This window comes from Rhinoderma darwinii, chromosome 1 (genome assembly GCF_050947455.1).
Source record: "Rhinoderma darwinii isolate aRhiDar2 chromosome 1, aRhiDar2.hap1, whole genome shotgun sequence".
Taxonomy (NCBI): Eukaryota; Metazoa; Chordata; class Amphibia; order Anura; family Rhinodermatidae; genus Rhinoderma; species Rhinoderma darwinii.
The window spans coordinates 375,785,536-375,804,184 of record NC_134687.1 but is presented as its reverse complement, the minus strand read 5'-3'; the positions used below and the strand labels follow the sequence as shown (position 1 = coordinate 375,804,184).

The window sequence follows — 18,649 nt, the reverse complement described above, 5'->3', positions numbered from 1 at the left end:
TGCCAGTTTTGCGCATGTCTTCTGCAAACGAGAGGCTGAGACGTTGCCTCCACATCGGAATTATGACTGTCCCATTGAACTGGTTCCCAATGCTTCTCTTCCCCGTGGACGAGTATATCCTCTCTCCTTGCCAGAGACTTTATCGATGTCAGCCTATATCAAGGAGAACTTGGAGAGGGGTTTTATTCGAAAATCTTCCTCCCCGGCCGGGGCAGGATTCTTCTTCGTTAAAAAGAAAGATGTATCTCTCCGACCCTGCATTGATTACCGTGGTCTCAATCAGATCATGGTCAAGAACAAGTACCCATTGCCACTCATTTCCGAGCTGTTTGATCGCATACGAGGAGCCCAAATTTTTTCCAAGTTAGATCTGCGAGGGGCCTATAATCTAATCCGGATTCGCCGGGGTGACGAATGGAAGACGGCATTTAACACCCGCGATGGGCACTACGAATACCGAGTGATGCCCTTCGGACTGTGTAACGCTCCCGCAGTATTTCAGGACTTCGTTAATGACATCTTTCGAGATCTCCTCTATACATGTGTTGTCGTTTATCTCGATGATATTCTAATCTTCTCCCCAGATCTGATGACCCATCGGAGGCACGTTCGTCAAGTTCTTCTGCGACTAAGAGAGAATCGCTTGTATGCCAAGTTAGAGAAATGCACCTTTGAAAAGAGGTCTCTGCCCTTCCTGGGCTATGTCATCTCGGATCAAGGCCTTAAGATGGACCCTGAGAAGTTAAAGTCTGTCCTGGAATGGCCACGTCCTCAAGGCCTAAGGGCCATACAGCGGTTCCTTGGTTTCGCCAATTTCTACCGGCAGTTCATTCCGAACTTTTCTTCTCTGACGGCCCCCATCTCTACCCTTACCAAGAAGGGTGTGAACGCCAAGGTGTGGATTCCGGAGGCAGAGTCCGCATTCATTAGCCTCAAGAAGGCCTTCACTTCAGCTTCGATCCTCCATCACCCTGACATATCTCGGCAGTTCTCACTGGAGGTGGACGCTTCCTCTGTTGGTGCAGGCGCACTTCTGTTCCAGAGGAGCTCCAAAGGAAAGGCAGTAGTGTGTGGCTACTACTCAAGACTATTTTCCTCTGCTGAGCGCAATTATTCCATTGGAGATCGGGAGCTACTGGCTATCAAGTTGGCCCTGGAGGAGTGGAGACATCTTCTGGAGGGCGCTGCTCACCCCATCCTGATCTTCACCGACCACAAGAATCTCACTTACCTTCAGTTCGCTCAAAGACTGAACCCTCGTCAAGCCATGTGGTCACTGTTCTTCATCCGTTTCCAATTTCTGCTCCACTACCGTCCCGCGGACAAGAACGTGAGGCCCTGTCCAGATCATTCGAAACGGAAGACACGGTGGAGTCCCTTCAGACGATCATAGACCCATCCTGCGTTGTAACCGCCAATCCTCTGCAGCTTAGAGATATTCCTCCAGGGAGAACTTTTGTTCGGTTGGCTGACAGAAAAATAATTCTCCACTGGGGACACAGTTCTAAACTGGCTGGGCACGCTGGTGTCCGTAAAACCCAAGACCTGGTCGCTCGTCACTTCTGGTGGCCCACGCTACCTAAAGATGTTCTGGACTTTGTCTCTGCTTGCACGGTGTGTGCCTCTAAGAAGGTGGCTCACAGCAAGCCTGCCGGCCTGCTTCAACCCCTGCCTGTACCCAGTGCCCCCTGGCAGCACATTGCTATGGACTTCGTCACGGACCTTCCTCTCTCAGCAGGATGCAACACCATCTGGGTGGTGGTGGACCGGTTCTCTAAGATGGCACATTTTATCCCGCTAACCGGCCTACCCTCTGCTCCTCAACTAGCAAGCTTCTTCATTCAGCACATCTTCCGCTTGCATGGCTTGCCTCTTCACATTGTGTCCGACCGGGGTGTTCAGTTTACCTCCAAGTTCTGGAGAGCCCTCTGTAAACTCCTGGATGTGAGTTTGGACTTTTCCTCTGCCTATCACCCCCAGTCCAATGGGCAAGTTGAGAGGATCAACCAGATCATGGAAAATTACCTCCGCCACTTCATTTCTTCACAGCACGATAACTGGGTACAGCTTCTTCTATGGGCGGAGTTTTCATATAACAACCACACAAGTGAGTCCACCACCTCCACTCCGTTTCACATTGTGTACAGTCAACATCCCAGAGTTCCTCTTCCAGTGTCGACTTCATCTCAGGTACCCGCTGCTGACTCTGCATATGGGGACTTCCTGCAAATCTGGCAACAGACCCGGTCCTCTATTTTGCAGGCGGTCGAACGCATGAAGCGTAAGGCAGATACCAAAAGAAGAGAGCCGCCTCAGTATCTTCCTGGGACTAAAGTCTGGCTGTCCTCTCGAAACATTCGCTTGAGGGTGCCTTCATACAAGTTTGCTCCCAGGTTCCTTGGTCCCTTCGAGATCCTGCAACAAATTAACCCTGTTTCCTATAAGCTGCGGCTGCCCCCTACCCTCAGAATCCCTAACTCCTTCCATGTGTCCCTCCTGAAACCAGTGGTCCTGAACCGCTACAGCAAGACCTCTAGTTCCACAGTGGCTTCCAGCGGCCCTTCCGATGTATTCGAGGTAAAGGAGATCCTGGACCGCAAGAGGGTAGGAGGAAGGACTTTCTATCTGGTGGACTGGAGAGGGTTTGGTCCTGAGGAGAGGTCCTGGGAGCCAGAAGAGAACCTCAGTGCTCCTGCTCTTATTAAAAAGTTCCTCTCTCACTCTGGCCCCAAGAAGAGGGGGCGTAAGAGGGGGGATACTGTAGCGCCCATGGCCGCGGGCCGTCGGGTTCACTCACCTCCCGACGCCCGCAGCCATGGATCTGTGAGCGCTAGCCTCCGTCTCCCTCCTAGGAGATGCCAGCGCTCGCTTCCGCTCCCTCCGGCCGGGTCCCGTAAGGTGCGCGCGCACGCTCGCGCCCGCTCTTAAAGGGCCAGCGCGCACATGGAATCAATGATTATTAACCCACGTGATTCCCTGCTCTATAAGAATGCCCCAGCCCTTCTGATCCTTGCCTGAGTGTTGTTAGTCTTTCCCTGTCTGTCTCGCAAATGGTCCCTTAGTGTCTCCCGTTCCTGCTGTTACCCGTGCCCTGTTACCGTTCCTGTATTCTGCATTGTGCCTGTGCCTACCCGTGGTCAATTGCCATCTGCCACGTCAAGTGCCATCTGCCACGTCAAGTGTCATCTGCCACGTCAAGTGCCATCTGCCACGTCAAGTGCCATCTGCCACGTCAAGTGTCATCAGCCACGTCAAGTGCCATCTGCCACGTCAAGTACCATCGGCTCATCGGATACTGCCCGCCACGTCTGGCGCCACTTTCCACACCTGTCTCCATCCGTGCTGAGGCCACAGTCACCGTCCGGACTATTACAGGTACCTAAACATTACTGTCTGCTATCTACTTTCACATAGACTGTGACCTGGTCAGCTGCCTCCTCGCTACGGCGGAGCGGCCTAGTGGGTCCACAAACCCAGTGCCCGTGACAGTGGGATTATGCAACTGCAACCAGGGAAGGCCTAAAACCAAATCGGACGATAATCCCTGCATCAACAGTACAGAGCACTGCTCCAAATGCATGGAGCCAACAAGGAGTTCAAAAACAGGTGTATGCTGTGTAAAATAACCATTAGAAAGAGGAGCGGAGTCGATACCCACTACCAGGAAAGGCAAATCAATCAAAGGCATAGCTAGAGACATAGCAAATTCCGCAGACATGATATTAGCAGAAGACCCTGAATCCACAAAGGCACTGCCGGTAGCAGACCTACCACCAAAAGAGACCTGAAAGGGAAGCAAGATTTTATTACGTTTCATATTTACGGGAAATACCTGTGCGCCCAAGTGACCTCCCCGATGATCACTTAGGAACCTCGGGAGGCATCATGGGGGAGTCAGAGGGGAAAACACAAAAACGTTCAAGTTGTCGTTCCCTGAGACGTCGGTCAAGTCGTACCGCTAAAGCCATAACCTGGTCTAGGGAGTCAGAAGAGGGATAGCAAACTAGCAGGTCTTTCAGGGCGCTCGACAAACACAACCTAAACTGGCACCTTAAGGCAGGGTCATTCCACCGAGAAGCTACGCACCACTTCCTAAAGTCAGAGCAATACTCCTCAACAGGTCTCTTACCCTGACGTAAGGTCACCAGCTGACTCTCGGCAAAGGCAGTCCTGTCAGTTTCGTCATAAATGAGTCCGAGAGCAGAAAAGAAAAGATCAACGGAGGAAAGTTCAGGGGCGTCAGGAGCCAAGGAGAAGGCCCATTCTTGGGGCCCTTCCTGGAGCCGGGACATAATTATACCCACCCGCTGGCTATCAGAACCTGAGGAGTGGGGCTTTAAGCGAAAATAGAGCCTACAACTCTCCCGAAAGGAAAGAAAAGTCTTCCGGTCCCCTGAGAACCGGTCAGGCAACTTGAGGTGGGGTTCAAGAGGTGAGGTGAGGGGCACTACCATGGTAGCATCAGGCTGGTTGACCCTCTGAGCCAGGGCCTGGACCTGTAGGGAGAGACCCTGCATTTGCTGAGCCAGGGTCTCAAGGGGGTCCATAGTAGTGTGAGGGACCAGGGTAGACTAGGTAACTGGCTTGTAATTATGTAATGATGGGGGTAGGGAAACAGACAAGTGAGCCCTAATCTACCCGCCACTCAGTCCCTGCCTACTTGCAACGACCCGCCCTAGGCGACGGGGTACAACTGGGCGACGGTCCCTACGCTTAATAAGTGCACCACAGACAAACAGACAAGGGTACACAGAAGCTAAGGGAAATGGGGCAGTTGCCCACGGCAACACCGTGAGCAACAAGAGTGGTGAACGAGCCGAGTCAAACCAGGAGTGTACGAGGTACCAAACGCAGAGCAGGAGAGTAGTCAGTAAGCCAGGGTCAAAATGAAGCAGGGTCAAATAGTTCAGAAGCTGCAGCAGGGCCAGGAAACCAAACGAGAAGAATCACAAGCAAGGAGGAACAGGAAAGGCAGGTATAAATAGACAGAGGGCGGGAGCTAGCTCCGTCTGGCCAGGCTGTTATAGGCTCTCCCACTCCTAAGCCTGCCATCCTGAGTGGTGGAAGATGGAGTCAGTCTCACAGACATAGAAGCAGGTGCAGACTGATTACCTATGGGCGTTGACACAGAAGCTGTGCCTGGCAGATCCTTTACAACAAGTCTATTTAATTTTGTGCTATTTTTATAGGATAGAAACTCAAAACCAAACATACTTACGTTCTAATGACAACCATGAAGCTGTATGCAATGGTGCCAATTCCAACTAATAAGTAAGAAAGAGGTAACCTAAACTGCAGCCATCCAATGGTTCTTTGACTATTATAATAACCATAGAAAAGGACAGAATACTGAGCAAATCCCTATAAAAATTAAAAAAAGGTTCAAATAAAATGCATATACAATTTAAGGCAGCAAATCATAACCAATGGGGTTTCGTGAATATCTGCTGCGAGGTTCCGGACCGGGAAGTGATTTAATACACACCTAGTGAACGTCCTCACACTGATACATATGGCATATATACTGTATGTGCAGTGCTGGGGTATATTTAGCAGACTTTATGTATGGATTCAAAATTTAGAAAAGTCTGATATATATATATATATATATATATATATATATATATACTGGTTCCTGACATCCCAAAGTATATGTAGGCTTACTCCCAGTTCTGGGTGTATGTGCAGCGTAGGTTCCCACCTCATGGGGGACGCCTTGTCGTGGCAGGTGGGCTCACACAATTTGATCAAAATGTGTGCTAAGAACCTCCCTATTGTAAGTAGATTTAGCAGTAATGCATATTTATTTATATTTAGTGGCTTAGGTGGCATTAGTGTTCGCTGTCGCCATTTTCTTGTGTTCTGTATATGTATGTATATATATATATATATATATATATATATATATATATACACTACCGTTCAAAAGTTTAGGGTCACTTAGAGATTTCCTTATTTTTTAAAGAAAAGCACAGTTTTTTTCAATGAAGATAACTTTAAATTAATCAGAAATACACTCTATACATTGCTAATGTGCTAAATGACTATTCTAGCTGCAAACGTCTGGTTTTTGATACAATATCTACATAGGTGTATAGAGGCCCATTTCCAGCAACCATCACTCCAGTGTTCTAATGGTACATTGTGTTTGCTAACTGTGTTAGAAGGCTAATGGATGATTAGAAAACACTTGAAAACCATTGTGCAATTATTTTAGCACCGCTGTAAACAGTTTTGCTGTTTAGAGGAGCTATAAAACTGACCTTCCTTTGAGCTAGTTGAGAATCTGGAGCATTACATTTGTGGGTTCGATTAAACTCTCAAAATTTCTAGAAAAAGAGAGCTTTCATGTGAAACTCGACAGTCTATTCTTGTTCTTAGAATTGAAGGCTATTCCATGCGAGAAATTGCCAAGAAACTGAAGATTTCCTACAATGTTGTGTGGCTCTAACCAGAGTAGAAAGAGAAGTGGGAGGCCCTGCTGCACAACTGAGCAACTAGACAAGTACATTAGAGTATCTAGTTTGAGAAATAGAGGCCTCACAGGTCCTCAACTGGCAGCTTCATTAAATAGTATCCGCAAAACGCCAGTGTCAACGTCTACAGTGAAGAGGCGACTCCGGGATGCTGGCCTTCAGGGCAGAGTAGCAAAGAAAAAGCCATATCTGAGACTGGCTAATAAAAGGAAAAAATTAATATGGGCAAAAGCACACAGACATTGGACAGAGGAAGATTGGAAAAAAGTGTTATGGACAGACGAATCGAAGTTTGAGGTGTTTGGATCACACAGAAGAACATTTGTGAGATGCAGAACTACTGAAAAGATGCTGGAAGAGTGCCTGACACCATCTGTCAAGCATGGTGGAGGTAATGTGATGGTCTGGGGTTGCTTTGGTGCTGGTAAAGTGGGAGATTTGTACAAGGTAAAAGGGATTTTGAATAAGGAAGGCTATCACTCCATTTTGCAACGCCATGCCATACCCTGTGGACAGAGCTTGATTGGAGCCAATTTCATCCTACAACAGGACAATGACCCAAAGCACACCTCCAAATTATGCAGGAACTATTTAGGGAAGAAGCAGGCAGCTGGTATTCTATCTGTAATGGAGTGGCCAGCGCAGTCACCAGATCTCAACCCCATAGAGCTGTTGTGGGAGCAGCTTGACCGTATGGTACGCAAGAAGTGGCCATCAAGCCAATCCAACTTGTGGGAGGGCCTTCTGGAAGCATGGGGTGAAATGTCTCCCGATTACCTCAGCAAATGAACAGCTAGAATGCCAAAGGTCTTCAATGCAGTAATAGCTGCAAATGGAGCATTCTTTGACAAAAGCAAAAGTTTGAAGGAGAAAATTATTATTTCAAATAAAAATCATTATTTCTAACCTTGTCAATGTCTTGACTATATTTTCTAGTAATTTTGCAACTCATTTGATAAAGATAAGTGTGAGTTTTCATGGAAAACACAAAATTGTCTGGGTGACCCCAAACTTTTGAACGGTAGTGTATGTATATATGTATATATATATATATATATATATATATATATATATACACACACATACAGAACACATATATAGTCCAAAACCAGATGAACACAGCACTGCAACATACCATAAATTGGGCCATGTGCTCGTTTCCAGGGGATGAATCAGTTCCCAAATTTCAATATAAAACGTCCATAGAACAAAGTAACGGCACCAGGACTTCAGAATAGATGAAACAGGGTGGATTTATTCACCTCAAGTGAGTGACGTTTCGGCTAGCTTGAGAAAGGCAGTTGCATATGCCGAAGCGTTGCTCACTTGAGGTGAATAAATCCACCCTGTTTAATCTATTCTGAAGTCCTGGTGCCGTTACTTTGTTCTATGGTCGTTTTATACACATATATAGATATATACACTCCTCAACGTTGACATTGCAACACCATGAAGGAAAAGCCATAAGGTTATGTAAATCTAGGAAGTAGCAGGTGTTGCTCAGATATGCAAATTATCACATTTTCAAGCACCTAGCTCCAATCTGTGGCATGTGGGAGGCATACAAGCAAGTTTTTTAGCCAAATGAAACTTCAAAATCGGATCAAGTGGTGTGGGATGATTGTGTGATGCCTCCAGTTCGTCGACATGCCAGTTATAGCCACAGACAGGGACAGAATTCTTGAACCGAGAGACCCTGGTTTATCACTCCGGCAGATCGCTACATGCCTAGGCTGAAATGTCAGCACTGTTCAGCGTTGCGTGACCCGGAGGTTAGGAGAACAACAACGAATGGGAATGACAGCAAGAGGTGCCGGGAGGCAAAACTCTGCACGTAGTGATCTATTCTGTACTGCAAGTGAAATTGGACATCACATCCCAAGCCTAGGGCGGCAACCAGTGTCGGCACCAACTATCAGAAGGAATTGCATGACATTGGGCTACAATCCAGATATCCAGCTACAGGTGTTCTATTGACTACATGCCACCGCTCTCATAGGCTATCATGGTGCACAGCAAGATGGCAATGGAGGCTGGAATGAAGGTCTATCCTCTTCAGCCATGAGTCACGCTTTTGTCTCGGACGCAATGATAGCCGGACATTGGTCTGGAGACCACGTGAGTAAAGCCATGAAGAGGCCTTCACAAGGGAACTTCACACCGGCCCTACTCCCAGGATTATGGTATAGGATGAGATAATGTACGGTAGTCAGACCCCTCTAAGTCTTCATTTCAGGTACACTAACAGCTCGGCGTTACATTGATTTGGTCATGGAACCAGTGGTACGGCCATTTCTCCAAAACGTCCCAGAAGCCGATTTTCAACAGGATGTTGTTCATGCTACTGTGAACAGCCTGCGTGGCCTAAATGTGCTACCATGGCCTGCAGCGTCTCCGGACTTGTCTCCCATCGAGCATATCTGGGATATCATTGGTCGGCAATTGCAAATGGAGCTGCCAGCAGCCAATCTTGATGATCTGCGTGCCCAAGTGCATTCAGCGTGGCATAACATTCCTCAGACAACCATTAATAACCTCATTGATAGCTTGCCAAGGCGTGTAAGTGCGTGTATTTCTGCATGTGGCGCTCATACTCGATACTGAATAAATCAAGATGTTTGGAATATTTTTCATTTTTTTATCATTTACATATCATAAACATGTCTATTGATCTATGTTGAGGAGTGTACAAATGGGCATATATACATTCATACACATTCTGGTATATGTCACACGTGCTGATTAGTCAGGGCCTAGATATCCTAGGTAGAGATGAGCGAACCGGGACAACCGAACCCGGTTTCGGTCCGAACATCGTGAAAAGTTCGGTTTGCAGCGAATCCGAACTTCACCGGGTTCGGCCGAACACGTTTTGACCGAACCCGGCTTATGAGTCACTGATTTTCCGGTACACGACATCAGGAGATAGTCACTGTCCAGGGTGCTGAAAGAGTTAAGCGATCGGCAGTAACTGTTTCAGCACCCTGGACAGTGACTTCCGATCACAAAATACATCAACGTGTAAAAAAAAATAGAAGTTCCTACTTACCGATAACTCCGTGCTTCTTCCTCCAGTCTGACCTCCCGGGATGACGATTCAGTCCAAGTGACCGCTGCAGCCAATCACAGGCCGATCACAGGCTGCAGCCAATCACAGGCCAATCCCAGGCTGCAGCGGTCACATGGACATCCAGGGAGGTCGGGCTGGATGCCGAAAGAGGGACGCGTCACGAAGGCAACGGTGATGCGTCCCTCTCTTGACATCCAGCCCGACAACCCTGGATGATGCGACAGTCCATGTGACCGCTGCAGCATGTGATTGGTCTGTGATTGGCTGCAGCGGTCACATTGGCTGAAATGTCATCCAGGAATGTCGGGCCGGATGTCGAGAGGGACGCGTCACCAAGGCAACGGCCGGGAGGCCGGACTGGAGGAAGAAGCAGGAAGTTCTCGGTAAGTACGAACGTCTTTTTCTTTTTTTTTTTTACAGTTTTCTCTATATTGTGATCGGAATTCACTGTCCAGGGTGCTGAAAGAGTTACTGCCGATCAGTTAACTCTTTCAGCACCCAGGACAGTGACTATTTACTGACGTCGCCTAGCAACGCTGCCATAATGCCGGGTGCACACATGTAGCCACCCGTCATTACGGGAGCTCCATACATGATTTATTATGGGCTTTCTTGAATTACAGGTTCGGTCCGAACTAGTTCGGTCCGAATCGAACTTTTTCAAGAAATTCGGCGAACCAGCCGAACCGAACTTATCATAAGTTCGCTCATCTCTAATCCTAGGGTTACTGTATATATGTACCACTGTATATATGGGCATACATATATGTATATATATATATATATATATATATATATACTGTGTAGATAGATAGATAGATAGATAGATAGATAGATAGATAGATAGATAGATAGATAGATAGATAGATAGATAGATAGATAGATAGATAGATACAAATATATGCGTGTGTGTGTGTGTGTGTGTGTGTGTGTGTGTGTGTGTGTGTGTGTGTGTGTGTGTGCAGGGCTGGGGTATATTTAGCAGACTTTATATTATAGTGACACTATGGTGGCAGGCACAGTAACTGTTGTGGGGACTGTGGCTGTTAAGTGAGCAGTGGCTGTTGTGGGGGTACAGAGGTTGCAGACAATGGTATAAGTGCTTTTTGGCTGTTATTGGGGCACTGAGGCTTTTATGAAGGTCCTGAGTCAGCTACAGTATGAGGGCATGGTGTCCATTAGAGGGGCACTGTGGCTGTTAATGTAGGGTGGCACAGAAGCTGTTGTGGAACACTGTGGCTGTAAAGTAGAGCAGTGGCTGTTATGACTGTTTATAAAGTATATAAAATGCATCTTATTTTTTAGACTAGCCACATGGTGTTGAGGAGTAGAAATTAGCCCAAGCTCACTGACGATCATCTGGGAATTTTCAAAAAGAAGCAAGACCAGGTATACAGCGAAGCCCTTTTTAAAACAAAATTCAGGTGCTAATAGCAGGTGGTGATTTATAAGTATTGCATATTATTTGTTTTTAGCCTTTTTTTGTTTTGTAAAAAATAATAATTGGTAGGGGTTCCCTGAGATAGGATTTTTTTTTTCAAAGGTTCCCAAATACCTAAAAAGTTGGAAAACACTGATGTAAGGAATTATGCATTTCTCAATACCATAATTATGAAACATTTCCTTGAATTTGGTAGGAATTGATTTACTGAGAAGATACAGATAAACACATGGAACATGTATTCGGATAAAGCATCCATTAATAAAACTCTATAGGAAAAACACTTACACTAAAATCATACAGTGTGGCAAAATTCATAGCAGAGGGTTGTTCAGCTCGTGGAACAGTTTTTCTTGGAATCGAACCATGTGGTTTTCCCATTAATGCCTACAAAGGGTGAACATGAGAGGATCATGGATTTAACAAAAAAATAAAGCTTATTAAATCAAGCAAATAAATAGATAGATAGATATTAGATAGATATTAGATGATAGATATTAGATATTAGAAGATAGATAGATAGATAAATAGATAGATAGATAGATAGATAGATGATAGATAGATAGATAGATAGATAGATAGATAGATAGATAGATAGATAGATAGATAAACAAATATATCTAGCAGCACCGGTGTATGGTAGGTGCAAATCCTCAGGAACAGACCACGCTCCAAACTTGATAATATTCAAAAAATAGGCAGCACTCCGCAGTAAATGTGAAAATAGGGTACTTTTATTGCCCCCTGTGCAACGTTTCAGCTCTGTCCTCTAGAGCCTTTCTCAAGCAAATAACATGTGATACATTCCAAGTATATAACATAGTGACAATCAAGTAAGTGAATCAAACATAATCAAAGAAAAAGTATATAACAGCAACAAAAAAATAGCGTAATAAATATATAGTAAAAAGTGACACATCAGAATTAAACATATAGTGTCAAAGTAAGATGGATAAGCAACAGTTAATGTGCATATAACTCACAATACAGTTAAAGTATCCAATTAAGAGTAGTGTTCACATGTGTGTGAATCATGTGTGAAACATAAAAACAAATTAAAATTGAAAATCACCTCATAGGACGTGCTATCACGGCGCCGCCATAGCGGTAAGCGAAAAAACGCTATTGCGCATGCGTTGGAATATTGCCATGTTCTAAATATTGCGGATATCCGGTATGCATTCGCGCATGCGCAATGAAGCGCAGACGCGATGCAGCCATCTTTAAATAGGGAAAAGTCCCATTTGTTTAGGGTTATATCAAAAGGTATGTGTATATATATCTTAAATAACCGAATCATACCATAATGGGGACTATATAGCTCCCAATCTAAGATAAAGCTTTATCAATGGAGAGTGTGAATACATTCAAATGAATGTCCCAACAGGGCATCCAAAGAGGAGAGAGGCATAAGCGCAGCGGTACAGCCCTGTTCACACCAGAGTTTTAAGTATTGTTGTTAGAAATGGAGTTCAAGGTGTGGCCGGTGGCCATTCTATAAATGCCCATCCCCACCTCACTAGTGGTTAAACAAATGCAATGCAGACATGTCATATGTCCCCTTGCCGTATTGTTTCCCGTAACTCCTATATTTGTTCTTTGAGAAGTCAAAATAAATACCGCATCTACGTCCAAACCTCTCAATCCTATAGGTTCTATCGATATGTATATAATACACCCTCTAGAGATATAATGGCATACTACATATACTGATATATATTTTTTTATAGAATATTATAATATGATATCCGCAAAAAATAAAAATTGCAAAAATTCCATGAAAAATATAATAATTTTTAATAATATTGGATAATAATTATACACAGAAAAATCCGTGATATTCTTCGTCTGTCGAGGTAATCTTTAAACAAGTTCAAAAGAACGCTCTAAAGAAAAATAGAGAAAAATAAATATCAATATTTCAAACAGGTAATAAAACCAATAAGTATACATGTTAATAATTACTGATAATAACATCAAGTGTATCAACATAATGGGGCATGATGGAAAGAGGAAGGAAAATCTCTCACATTACTCCACTAAACGCATAATCGACATTGAGCCCATTTGGTTTCAGGGTGTTGAGCCTATTGATCCATTGCAACTCCCTAGTTTTTAATAGTCTAGTCCTGTTGCCACCTCGTCTCAGGGGGGGTATGTGATCCAAGATCCAAAATTTTAGTTGCTGTTCTGTATGGCCCATCTCCGAAAAATGTTTAGAAACAGGTAAATCCAAACGCTTTTTTCTAATCGTATACCTATGTTGGTTTAATCTGATTTTTAACTCAAGTGTGGTTTCACCCACATATAGTAGATGACAGGGGCATTGTAGAACATAAACAACAAAATCTGTGTTGCACGTTAGAAAATGTCTAATCTGGAAGATTCTTTGCATGATGGGGTGTGTAAAAGTGGGGCCTTTTTGTATAAGCTTACAATTTATACAATTTAAGCAGGGGAAACAGCCAACCCTGGGTTTAGCCAGATATGTCTGTCCAGTGGATTTAAGGGACCCGACATCGGTTTTCACCAATCTGTCCCTAAGGCTTTTGGATCTGCGATAAGAGAGCAGCGGATATTTCGAGAATTCAGGAATATGTGTCAAACAATTGTTTAACATAGGCCAGTGCCGTCTGATAATATCTGTAATAGCCTTACTCTGATCTGTAAATGTTGAAATAAATGGAATACGATCCATTTTTGATTTAGTTTCCTTAGGTCTAAGAAGTGTGTCCCTATCCATTAGAGCTACTTTTGACCTATGCTTATTCAATATTCTTGCTGGATAACCCCGAGTACGGAATCGATTGATCATGTTTCCCAGAGTCACGGTGGCGGTGTCTGTGTCACTGACTATCCTTTTGACCCTCATCAGTTGACTAGTTGGTAAATTCTCAACCATACTACGTGGGTGGTTGCTGCTATATAGAAGTAGATTATTGCAATCTGTAGGTTTTGTGTAGAGCTCAGTACTGAAGGTGTTGTTATTGATATTAACCAGGACATCTAGAAACTGAATCTCAGTATCTGACTGTACCAATGTAAATTTGACCTTATCATCATGCATATTAATGCATGAAAAGAAGTCCAAGAGGGTATCACTATCCCCTGACCAAATCATGAAAATATCGTCTATGTAACGCCACCACTTAATAACATGTTTAAAGTGGTGGGATCCATAGACAAAGGCCTCCTCAAATGATCGCATAAATATATTGGCGTAAGTGGGGGCAATGTTTGACCCCATCGCCGTTCCTTGTAGCTGGAGATAAAAATTGTCACCAAAGAGAAAGTAATTCATACTTAGAATAATCTCTAATAATTGCAAAAGGAAGGTGCAGCAGTCAGGTGTATAATCCGATGAATTGAGGAAATTATTGACCGCCTGTATACCCCTGGTATGGTCTATCACAGTGTATAAATTAACCACATCGAACGATACTAATGTGACTTTCGTATCCACAGGTAGAACTACTTCATTAAGTTTATTTATGAAATCAGATGTATCCCTAATATAAGAGGTCGCCCCGATGGCATATGTTCTTAAAATCTTATCCAAAAAAATGGCAATGTGGCAGAAAATAGAATCAACCCCTGACACAATGGGTCGACCCGGAGGGTCAACTAGGGACTTATGTATTTTTGGAAGTATGTATAAAATAGGGGTTCTAGGTTGTGTGATGTATAGATAGTCTGCCAAATTCTCATCTATAATCGCACCCGTCTTAGCTTCATCTAATATATTTCTAATCCTCCTACCAATTTCAAATTTGGGATCATATGGGATTTGTTTATATACTGTATCATCATTAAGCTGTCTCATGATTTCTCTAAGGTACATAGTAGTATCCATTATCACTACTGCCCCACCTTTATCAGCTGGTTTTATAGTGATATCAGTGTCACTAGCCAATTCCTCTAATGCTTTGGACTCCTCACTGGTTAAATTAGGATGAGTAAATTTAAATACATTAGTACATTGTGTTTTAAGATTCTCAATTTCACCTTTTACAGCTGCAACAAATGCATCAACAACCGGTAAATTAATTGGTGGCATAAAATTGCTCTCTTTGTAAAGACCAAATTTTCTAAGATTTAATTCAGAATCAGTATCAACATTTCGATCAGATATAGGTTTACCAGAGAACCAGCATTTCAATTTGATAGCTCTAAAGAATTTAAACAGATCAGCTTCAACCTGGAACCAATCCGTCAGAGATGAGGGGCAAAAAGAAAGCCCCTTATCTAGAAGCCTTTGTTGTGGTTCAGACAGTACCTTGGAAGATATGTTTACAACTAACGTTTCCGTAATGCCATCGCTCCCCTTTTCATCATCTGTCTCGGTCTGCTGCCTCTGTAGTTTACGTCGCCAGTGTTGCCTTGTTCCCCCACGTCTGGTACGCTTCCCGCTGGTGTGGAAGTCGCCGGGGTCTCCCCCAAAAAAGACGGGGAATCAGTCGTGATAAGTCCACCTTGTGCAGTAGATTTCTTCCTTCTCCTATTATCCCGATAGTTGAATCTGTCTCCATTATCCATATTCTGCCAATTGTAAACCCGACCTTTGGAATAATCATCCGCATGTCTATTCCATTTCCTTCTTTTAACCTCTTCTTGTTCCATCCTTAATCTCTGTACTTGCATTTTAAGATTATCAGAAAATCTAGTATATTCCTGGTCATCAATCGTGGATTTCAATGTAGTATCAATTTCTTGTATATTTCCATGTACCGTCTGGATTTCTTGTTGCAAAAATTCAAGATTTAGCAAAATCACATCAAGCGCAAATTTGTTGGATATTTGTTTCAATCTATTGCAGTAAAACTCATTTTGTGAAAATAAATTTGGGCTCACATTTGAACGCATTCCTCTCGGTATCCGTTGATGTTTATAATATTCCCCCAAGGTCATCAAATGGAGCTGTAATGTAGTCGCTCTTTTTGTTTCATTTTCCAATTTTCTCTTAAGATCAGTAGAGGAAGGAGTAATAAGAAAATCCACCTCACCATCAAGGCCCATCAGGATCCGCTTGATATCCTCATCAGTATATACAAAGGTTTCAGGAGGCAAAGTACTTCTGGCTTCAGTAGTAGTGGTAGTCATTCTTGTAGAAAACCGTGCAGGCTAGAAGGTCAACTATATGGATAAACAAATATATCTAGCAGCACCGGTGTATGGTAGGTGCAAATCCTCAGGAACAGACCACGCTCCAAACTTGATAATATTCAAAAAATAGGCAGCACTCCGCAGTAAATGTGAAAATAGGGTACTTTTATTGCCCCCTGTGCAACGTTTCAGCTCTGTCCTCTAGAGCCTTTCTCAAGCAAATAACATGTGATACATTCCAAGTATATAACATAGTGACAATCAAGTAAGTGAATCAAACATAATCAAAGAAAAAGTATATAACAGCAACAAAAAAATAGCGTAATAAATATATAGTAAAAAGTGACACATCAGAATTAAACATATAGTGTCAAAGTAAGATGGATAAGCAACAGTTAATGTGCATATAACTCACAATACAGTTAAAGTATCCAATTAAGAGTAGTGTTCACATGTGTGTGAATCATGTGTGAAACATAAAAACAAATTAAAATAGAAAATCACCTCATAGGACGTGCTATCACGGCGCCGCCATAGCGGTAAGCGAAAAAACGCTATTGCGCATGCGTTGGAATATTGCCATGTTCTAAATATTGCGGATATCCGGTATGCATTCGCGCATGCGCAATGAAGCGCAGACGCGATGCAGCCATCTTTAAATAGGGAAAAGTCCCATTTGTTTAGGGTTATATCAAAAGGTATGTGTATATATATCTTAAATAACCGAATCATACCATAATGGGGACTATATGCGCTTATGCCTCTCTCCTCTTTGGATGCCCTGTTGGGACATTCATTTGAATGTATTCACACTCTCCATTGATAAAGCTTTATCTTAGATTGGGAGCTATATAGTCCCCATTATGGTATGATTCGGTTATTTAAGATATCGTCCTATGAGGTGATTTTCAATTTTAATTTGTTTTTATGTTTCACACATGATTCACACACATGTGAACACTACTCTTAATTGGATACTTTAACTGTATTGTGAGTTATATGCACATTAACTGTTGCTTATCCATCTTACTTTGACACTATATGTTTAATTCTGATGTGTCACTTTTTACTATATATTTATTACGCTATTTTTTTGTTGCTGTTATATACTTTTTCTTTGATTATGTTTGATTCACTTACTTGATTGTCACTATGTTATATACTTGGAATGTATCACATGTTATTTGCTTGAGAAAGGCTCTAGAGGACAGAGCTGAAACGTTGCACAGGGGGCAATAAAAGTACCCTATTTTCACATTTACTGCGGAGTGCTGCCTATTTTTTGAATATTATCAAGTTTGGAGCGTGGTCTGTTCCTGAGGATTTGCACCTACCATACACCGGTGCTGCTAGATATATTTGTTTATCCATATAGTTGACCTTCTAGCCTGCACGGTTTTCTACAAGAATGACTACCACTACTACTGAAGCCAGAAGTACTTTGCCTCCTGAAACCTTTGTATATACTGATGAGGATATCAAGCGGATCCTGATGGGCCTTGATGGTGAGGTGGATTTTCTTATTACTCCTTCCTCTACTGATCTTAAGAGAAAATTGGAAAATGAAACAAAAAGAGCGACTACATTACAGCTCCATTTGATGACCTTGGGGGAATATTATAAACATCAACGGATACCGAGAGGAATGCGTTCAAATGTGAGCCCAAATTTATTTTCACAAAATGAGTTTTACTGCAATAGATTGAAACAAATATCCAACAAATTTGCGCTTGATGTGATTTTGCTAAATCTTGAATTTTTGCAACAAGAAATCCAGACGGTACATGGAAATATACAAGAAATTGATACTACATTGAAATCCACGATTGATGACCAGGAATATACTAGATTTTCTGATAATCTTAAAATGCAAGTACAGAGATTAAGGATGGAACAAGAAGAGGTTAAAAGAAGGAAATGGAATAGACATGCGGATGATTATTCCAAAGGTCGGGTTTACAATTGGCAGAATATGGATAATGGAGACAGATTCAACTATCGGGATAATAGGAGAAGGAAGAAATCTACTGCACAAGGTGGACTTATCACGACTGATTCCCCGTCTTTTTTGGGGGAGACCCCGGCGACTTCCACACCAGCGGGAAGCGTACCAGACGTGGGGGAACAAGGCAACACTGGCGACGTAAACTACAGAGGCAGCAGACCGAGACAGATGATGAAAAGGGGAGCGATGGCATTACGGAAACGTTAGTTGTAAACATATCTTCCAAGGTACTGTCTGAACCACAACAAAGGCTTCTAGATAAGGGGCTTTCTTTTTGCCCCTCATCTCTGACGGATTGGTTCCAGGTTGAAGCTGATCTGTTTAAATTCTTTAGAGCTATCAAATTGAAATGCTGGTTCTCTGGTAAACCTATATCTGATCGAAATGTTGATACTGATTCTGAATTAAATCTTAGAAAATTTGGTCTTTACAAAGAGAGCAATTTTATGCCACCAATTAATTTACCGGTTGTTGATGCATTTGTTGCAGCTGTAAAAGGTGAAATTGAGAATCTTAAAACACAATGTACTAATGTATTTAAATTTACTCATCCT

The 18,649-nt window shown here is 43.0% G+C and overlaps 1 protein-coding gene across 1 annotated transcript in view; it reads right to left on the bottom strand.

Moving 5' to 3' along the window:
- TMC1 (transmembrane channel like 1) overlaps nt 1-18,649 on the bottom strand; it is a 90,217-nt gene that overhangs the window by 46,401 nt on the left and 25,167 nt on the right. Inside the window, exons 8-9 of the mRNA XM_075852111.1 lie at nt 11,276-11,374; nt 5,219-5,361 (exon numbers count right to left, since the gene is read on the bottom strand). Of these exons, the coding sequence (XP_075708226.1) occupies nt 5,219-5,361; nt 11,276-11,374 (242 nt within the window). The remainder of the gene's footprint in view (nt 1-5,218; nt 5,362-11,275; nt 11,375-18,649) is intronic.